Genomic DNA, 8,377 nt, shown 5'->3' with positions numbered 1-8,377 from the left:
AGTGGCAAATATCATCTCAAACTTCATTGCTTAGTTAGTGCTAAAAAATACTCATCCAAGTAGCTCTTGCCCAGTGTCACAGATTAGCAGGTTTGTGACTGGACACTCTGTTGAAGACTGGGGATACCATTTCACAAATATTATTCTTAATTCTTAATGGCCTATGGCCATGAAAATCTTTTTTTTTTTCTTAGTCTGTCTCTGGGAGTGAATTTTTTCATATCATGAGGGCTTCAACTTCAGGAACACCAATTACCTCTATAATAAAGATTTATTGTAAGCCTAGAAAGTTATCTCCAGGTCTTTGCATGAAAAGGTTTACTGGTTTGCATTGTTCCTTGAATAAATAAAAGGGTCACATTTGGAAAAAAAATATTGGAGGCTGGGGATATAGCTCAGTTGGTAGAGTGCCTGCCTCACATGTACAAGACCCTGGGTTCAATCCCCAGCACCACACACACACACACACACAAAAAAAAAAAAAAAAAAAAAATTGAAATTCTCATGCTAAGCAACTGGCTTACTGGTACCATGAGAAGATCAAATCAACAGGAGACACAAAATAATGCAAAGGCGAGCCTTACAGATTCCCTTAACAAGATTTAAAAAACAAAACAAACAAAAAACCCACAGAAATCAAAGTTAGAACAAAGGTTGAAATCCAAATCCACCATAAATCCCTCTTCACCATTCTCTTATCTTTACCCTGGACTCCCTATCCCTGGATGGCCAGAAATTTTTTTTTTGGCTCTCTCTCCTCCTCAAAACCTGGTGCCATCTTTTCAGATGGGAAAATTTCCATTTGAATGGAATGAGCTGAGCTCCAATGTCCTCAGCTCCACCAAGAAAGCTGCTTAAATCACCAGCTGCCTGTTTTAAACTTCCAAACTGTTTTCCTAAAGGATTAGTGTGCTTGCCCAGTGGCATCATCCCCAGGCCTAAGACATCTCAGTTAAATTGGCAGAAGCAACTAAAGGTTGAGCAGCAAGGTGCACTGTGTTGTCCCTTAAAATTGCTGTTTCCAGGGCTCTTTAAGTCTCTTCTGGCTTTTTAATAGATCCACAGCACCTTGCTACTCATTGGTAGACCCCTGTGAACAGGCTCTATGAACCCCTTCCTATACCCATTCCAGCCTTCCGTCACTTGAACTTTAAGAGACTCAGGGATTCCCCCCAAAATGATGTCTGATAATAGGCAAATGTGCCCCAAAATTTCTTCTTGGAGAAAACTCAATCCTTCTTCTGTATCTTTTTTTTTTTTTTTAGGGCCAGGGATTGAACCCAGGACCTTGTGCATGCCAGGGATTGAACCCAGGACCTTGTGCATGCTAGGCAAGCACTCTCCCAACTGAGCTATATCCCCAGCCCTTCTTCTTCTGTATCTTTGAGATAGAAAATTTCTGCTCTGTTTTATCTTAGAATCATCCCTTATGACAAGCAGACTTTAGGGGGATGTGAAGACAGTTGGGGCCAGGGCAGGACAAAGATATTTATGAGAAGTAGTTTGAATTGTGACTCTTGGACTTAGTATACCCATTTGATTTTTACCCTCCCATGGAAAGATAATGTTTTATCTTTTTTTTTTTTTTTTTTTTTTTTTGTCAAAACATGTCTTACAAAAATGGGGATTGGTTTTATCTATCCTCAGCTAGTGTCCTATGGCCTGTTGCCAACTTTCAGGGGACTGTCTTTGGGAGTGGCTCTGGATCTTGGAAGGGCTGTATTTTTGTGCCCTCTTTGAGATAACTTACAAATATCTGTGATTAAGCCATAAAAAACTTATCAGTTTTAAGTAATAAAAGTCTCATTGAGTCTTTATTGGTCCCTTGATTGATTAAGAGAGAAAGAAGTAGATTGGAATGGGGAGAAGATGATTTAGAAATTGGTCAAATGCAAAATTTAAATATTTTCCGCAAATAGTTAAAAGCTTTAGTTATCTGGGTAGGTAATCTTAACTTGTTCCATTTGCCAGTTACAAAGTTTTTCTTATGTGTTGCCAAAATTAATTGTAAAAGAACTCTATTTAAATTGCTTAAATATAAGCACATATATAAATTAAATATTCTCTTAGAAATACAAATAATCGCCCAATGCTTTTTTTTCTTGGGGAGGGGGTACTGGAAATTGAACCCAGGGGTGCTAAACCACTGAACCACATCCCTGCTCTTTTTTATATCTTATTTAGAGACAGAGTCTCGCTAAGTTGCTTAGGACCTCGCTAAATTGCTGAGGCTGCTTTGAACTTGCAATCCTCCTGCCTTAGCCTCTGGAGCCACTGGTATTACAGGCATGAACCACCAAGCCTGGCTTTTGTTTCTTTTTTAGACATGGACTCAACATGTTGCTAAGTCTGGTCAGTCTCTAACTCCTGGGCTCAAGTGATCCTTCCACCTCATCCTCCCAAGTAGCTAGAGTTATAAGTGTACATCACCGTCACAGAGGCTGGCCCGATGCTCTTTTTAAATTCACCTGCCTTGGATAATCTATGGCAAACAAGTATTGTTGGTTTTGTAAAAATGGATATGCCTCCAGAGTTGTCAGCATTAATACAATGCAGACACACAACTTTTATTCTACCAGGTTTACTAGTCAAATAACTTCTTGTCTTTTTTTGGTGCTGGGGATTAAGGTAGGCAAATGCCCTACAGCAAAGCTGCACCTCTAGCTCACAAGTTTTTTTTTTTATCTTAACTAAATATTTACAATCATAAAGCTGAGTTAAAACTAAGAAACAAGCCAGACGTAATGGTGCTTGCTCATAAACCTAGCTGCTTGGGAGGCTGAGGTAGGAGGATTCCAAGTTTATGGCCAGTCTTAGCAATTTAGACTGTGCCTCAAAATAAAAAAATAAAAAGGGCTGGGTGGATAGAGCATCCCTTGGTTCAATCTCCAGTATGTGTGGAGTAAGGAAATGACAAGTTTTCCTGGAAGCATTGGTGTGCTCTTTCACTTTTTACTTTATTTTTATTATTGTTAATTGTACATGCTTATGAGGTACAGTGTGGTAATTACCCACATATGTACAATGTGTGCAGATTCAATCAGGATAGTTTATGTTTCCATCTCCTTATCATTATTTTGTCTTTGGAGTTCCTGGTTGTTCTGTTCTTGATAAGAGATTGTGAATGTATCTCTTAAATAATCTGCCTAAGGGGGAAAAAATCTGTTTTATCAAGATAATTTCCTGTGCTTCCTATGGTCTTCATTAGTTTTATTTTGTTATGGTACTGGGAATTGAACTCAGAGCACTCAACCACTGAGCCACATCCCCAGTGCTATTTTGTATTTTATTTAGAGACAGGGTCTCACTGAGCTGCTTAGCTTTTTTGCTGAGGCTGGCTTTGAACTTCCTATCCTCCTGTGTCAGTCTCCCAAGCCACTGGGATTACAGGCTTGCACCACTGCACCTGGCTCATTAGTTTTTTTTTTAATTAATAAGTTTGAAAGACTGGAGGGGTAGCTTGGTGGTGGATTTGTTACCTACCATATTTGGGGCCCTGGGTTCTATCCCCAGCACCGAATAAAAATCAAAACCCCCCAAAACTGAGTGTTTTCAGTTTTAAAAGTTTTTACACGATCATGTAACTTTCTGTATTTGTCTTTCACTCTGTTATTGCTTCACAATGATCTGTGACTTCATTTAATCGAAAGTTCTAAAAAAAAAATTTGGTACTAGGGATTAAGCCCAGGGCAGCTTAACCACTAAACCACATCATCAGACTTTTTTATGGTTTATTTTGTTTTGATATAACATCTCACTGAATTGCTTGGGGCTGTTAAGTGGCTGAGACTGGCTTTGAACGTGCAATCTTCCAGCCTTAGCCTCTAGAGCTGTTGGGATTACAGGCCTGTGCCACCTTACGCTCCAAACCTTTTGATAGTGTCCAAAATCAAATTCTAAATTGTCTTTATTTTTAACCTCAAACTAACTTTAAGATTTTCCAGATGGGTCCTTGGAATATCTCAAAATAATTTGTTCTCTTTAAAAAAAACAAAGATGTTAAACTAATAAGACTTCTTTTTTTAAGGCCTTGCAAGTGCTAAGCATATGCTCTCCCACTGAGCTACACTCTCCCCCAGCACTAATTAGGCTTATCTGATGTTAAATTATATGGGGAGCATCCTCAAATAAGTGATGCTCACTAAGCCTTCTTTAGGTAATAAGTATAGATAAGTGTTATTAACATAAGTATTCTAGAAGTTGTATGAAATTTCTAGTAATCTGATACATCCTGGTGTGATGAGCTATATTTCATATCAGTCATAATGCTAGTTATCTTAAAATATTGTATGCTACAGAAATTATAAAATTTACTTGTCAACTTCATTATAATGAACTTTCATTAGAATTTTATTTGTACCAAGGATTGAACTCAGGTTCACTAAGCCACTGAGCCATGTCCCCAGCCCACTTTTTTTAAGACAGGGTCTCACTGAGTTGCTTCTTGCCTCACTAAGTTGCTGAGGCTGGCTTTGAAGTTTCGATCCTCCTGCCTCAGCCTTCCAAGCCGCTGGGATGACAAGTGTGTGCCACTGTGCCTGGATCATCAGATTTTTTTTTTTTTTAATATTTTTAGCAGTAGATGGACACAATAGCTTCATTTATTTAACTTTATTTGTTGATTTATATTTTACGTGGTGCTGAGGATTGAACCAAGTGCCTCGCACGTACTAGGCAAGTGCTCTACCACTAAGCCATAACCCCAGCCCTCTCAGATCTTAAATTGTGGCCATTTTAAGGATTTTGTTATCCCCGGACAGTTATTATTTTATTCTGATGTTTCCTAAAGCTTTTGTGAGCAACTATAATCCTATAAATCTGCCTTCGAGATTTATGGAATAGACTCTGAAAAGTATAGGTTTTTGACTGAAACTTTTTCAGCAGTTTGGTAAAGTATACTTTTTGTAAACTTAAATTAAACATTTCCTATTTCTTCCTAATTGATCTTTCCAGAATTCAGAAATTTTTAGTGAATGTTCTTATTTTCATGACAGAACAGGTATTTGTGTAAGTTCAATAAGAACCTGTTTCTTATATGACACAGTTGGAAATATTGCAATATTAACAAGCCTTTAACTAGAATGTCACATTTGAAAATATGACTAGGGCCATTTATGACTAAATTGTTTTAAGGAACTAAAGTTGAGTTTAAGAAGTCAATTAAAGGGCTGGGGATGTGGCTCAAGTCGTAGCGTGCTCGCCTGGCATCCGCGGGGCGCTGGGTTCGATCCTCAGCACTTCATAAAAATAAAATAAAGATGTTAAAAAAGAAAAGAAAAGAAGGCAATTAAAGCCCTTGAGTGTGAGGGGCTAAACTACTCTGGTGCCTTAAATACGTGGTTTCTTTCTACAATTGAATCAGGCCCAGGAACCTCAGTGTGTTTGGGGAGCCTCCAGGTAAAATCACCTAAATCTATAGATATTGCAAAGTCATATGACAAATCTTTAGTTTCCTGGCCTCAAAAGTGTGCGTGTGTGTGTGTGCGTGCGCACGCGTGCACATGTGTGCATGCGCGCGCTTACTAGGGATCAAATCCAGGATCTCAAGCATGATAGGTAAGCATTCCACCACTGAGCTACACCTCCAGCTACAGATTATGAATATTTTCAAAGTGGAGTCATCAGAATTTGCTCATATGGATGGAGAACTGTGATAAGAAAAGAGGAGTTCAGGATAATTTCCAAGATTTTGGCCAAAGCAATTGGAAAGACAATTTGGGAAAACCTGGGAAAAGGGCAGTTCTAGAGGGAAATGAGGCTATTTACCCAATGTCTGACTTTGGATAAGTGCTTAACTACCCTGAACCTTAGTTCCTCAATGGTTACCCATTGGTTATAATTGTTGCTTCGCTGCACCGTCGTCGTGAGAATTTAGTGAGATCATGAACTCTGTACTGGCATACACGTGTATTCAATGTGTCCTACCCACAGCCCTGGGATAAATACATGACCATGAAACTTCCTCTGGTAGCAACTATAAGAAGACTCTGCCTATGAATGTGCACTTTCTTGCTCCTCATCCCTGCTTCTTCCACATAGAAGTAGACAGTCCTTTCTGAACTTGTAAGTTTTCTTCCTTCAAGGTCTTGAATAGGGTTGGAGATGACAATGATGCTAACAGCAGCTGCTGGTGGGGTGCTGATATGTGATCATAGTCTCAAGACCTTGAAGTTTTTATAATACGTCAAGGCTATTATCTCATCTGAATCCAGAAAGGCAGGAATTATAATAATTTTCAAAATAGGAGAATGAAGTATTTAAAAACAAAAACAAACAAAAAGCCTGTCTATAAACCCAATGAGATACACCTGGCTACCTTACGGATCCTCCTTTAATCACGAGGAGGGAAAAGTGGGTGGAGAAAAGGGACTGAATTAGGTCCCTCCTCCATCTTTGAGTACAAATGTCACCCAACTGTATCCAAGTGTCCCCAGCTATGAAATGGACCGTCTTCACTCCTCTGCCCCCAGGAGAGGGCCTGCTCCCACCAGGTCCTGGTTTCCCTGTCTTGTCCACTGGAACAGATCTGGTGTTAATAAATGTGTCCTGGGGGCTGCTTTACTGCATCTGAGGTTTGGGCATGTGGGTGTCCTACATTGTCCTGTTCAGTTCCTCCTCTCAGTTCCTCCCAGCCATTGAGGTAGCAGATAAGGGGACTGGAGCCCAGAAGAGTCAGTGTGCTTAAGGCCACACAATTAGCAAATGCTGTTTGAATTCCAACTCTGAGGCTTGTACCCAGCAAGGGGAATTCCTGCACATGCTCCCTCCTTCCTTTTCCTTCCAAACTGGAAAAGGGGATCAGCTCAGCTGCCTGCTCCCCTCCATGTACCAGGTGCCAGAACACAGCTGTCTCTCCATTGTTTCCCCCACCCAGGCCAGCTGAGCTGGGTGGCTAGGGCTGAGCTGGGTGAGGTTACCCAGTGTTGCATCCAGCTAGGCTGTCTCCACTGCAGGAAGGTCCAGCCAGAGACTGATTCTGAGCAGCAGTCCTGACTGGTGAGAGTTGAACTGATTGGTGGGTGTAGGGGGCCAGGGTGTTAAGGATTGCAGGTCTGGGTGGATCAAGAACCCCCCAAAAGAAAAATTAGAATTGCCTGGGGAAGAACTGCTGGATTGAGGAAGAAAGGTTGGGGAATGTCAGGGGAATGGAAGGGGTCCCAGGAACAGTAGAGCCCCTGGAGACAGGGAAGGGTTGGCTGTGAGTTCTAGCTCCAGTTTTTCTCTCCCCATCTGTGCTGTGGTGAAACCCCTTCTACCAGCTACCTTGCTAAGAGAAAGGGAAAAGCAATCCACAACTGGGAAGCAGGAAGGTGTAAACTGAAGAGAGGGGGCACTCCTGTCCACCCATGCTTTTGGCAGGTGAGGTGGGAGCAGGAAGCACAAGGTTAGAGCCTCTGTTGCCTTCGCAGCGCCAAGCTCGCCATGCCTGCCCCGCTGCTCCCACTGCTGCTGCGAGGGCTGCTCTCCCGTCTGCTGCTTCCTGCTGCCCGCCTGGCCCGCCAGCACCTCCTGCCCTTGCTGCGTCGGTTGGCCCGTCGCCTGAGCTCCCAGGATGTTCGAGAGGCTCTTCTAGGCTGTTTGTTGTTCATCCTCAGCCAGCGACACCCGCCAGATGCTGGGGAGACCTCCAGAGTGGACCGCCGGGAGAGAAGGGAGAGGTTAGGCCCCCAGAAGTGAGGCCACACGTCCTGGCAGCAGCCATAGCCATCGCAATGCTTTCTCCTGGAGTAGGAGTAGTTCTGGCAACAGCACTAAAGCAGCCTGCCCACTGGGCAGTCCAGTGGGGATCTGACCTGAAGGCCTCCCCTCCCAGCAGACATGTCTTTGTAGAAGGATGCCCTGCATCTCACAGACAATTGATCACTGCCCCTTCCTCCTCCTGCAATTCTTCTCAAAGTCCTTTGCTAACAACCTCTGACCTCTGGGGACAGGAGACCTCACCTCCTGGTAAATGGGGACAATTTATCTAAGAGGTGATATTTGAATCCAGACTGTTGGTCTTCCAGACTTGGGACCTACCTACCTTAAAATATGATTTTGGTTGCCTTTGGAGGCAGCACTGTTCCTAAAGCCCAGCACCAAAGCAAGTGCTTAATAAATATTTGTTGAATTCTTGGGATGCTCCTTTGAAAGTTTTGTCACCTACACCTCAGTGGGTGGCAGGTGGGGAGGGGGCCTGGAGGAGAGGATCACTGGGAGGCTTCCTTGGGCTGTTGGTTTCATTGTCCACCTCAGTCTTCAAAACCTTGAAGTTGTTTATAGTGTCTAACTTTGCCCAGAAGGTCACACTTCCCCTAGCTATGGTCTGGTCTGTTTTAGAGGAAGATTGGCTGCTAGCTCACAGAGGGAGAAAAAACCGTTTGAGTCAGTTTGGAGT

The 8,377-nt window shown here is 42.4% G+C and overlaps 1 protein-coding gene across 1 annotated transcript; it reads left to right on the top strand.

Moving 5' to 3' along the window:
- The first annotated feature begins 7,422 nt into the window (after positions 1-7,422).
- Mymx (myomixer, myoblast fusion factor) lies at positions 7,423-7,677 on the top strand. The gene has a single exon (XM_076860137.1). It carries the CDS (start codon positions 7,423-7,425, stop codon positions 7,675-7,677), a length of 255 nt encoding a protein of 84 aa, XP_076716252.1.
- The last annotated feature ends 700 nt before the right edge of the window (positions 7,678-8,377 follow it).

The sequence above is a fragment of the Callospermophilus lateralis genome, chromosome 6 (genome assembly GCF_048772815.1).
Source record: "Callospermophilus lateralis isolate mCalLat2 chromosome 6, mCalLat2.hap1, whole genome shotgun sequence".
Lineage (NCBI taxonomy): Eukaryota > Metazoa > Chordata > Mammalia > Rodentia > Sciuridae > Callospermophilus > Callospermophilus lateralis.
The sequence above is the reverse complement of the archived record's forward strand: the minus strand, read 5'-3'. Positions and strand labels throughout refer to the sequence as shown.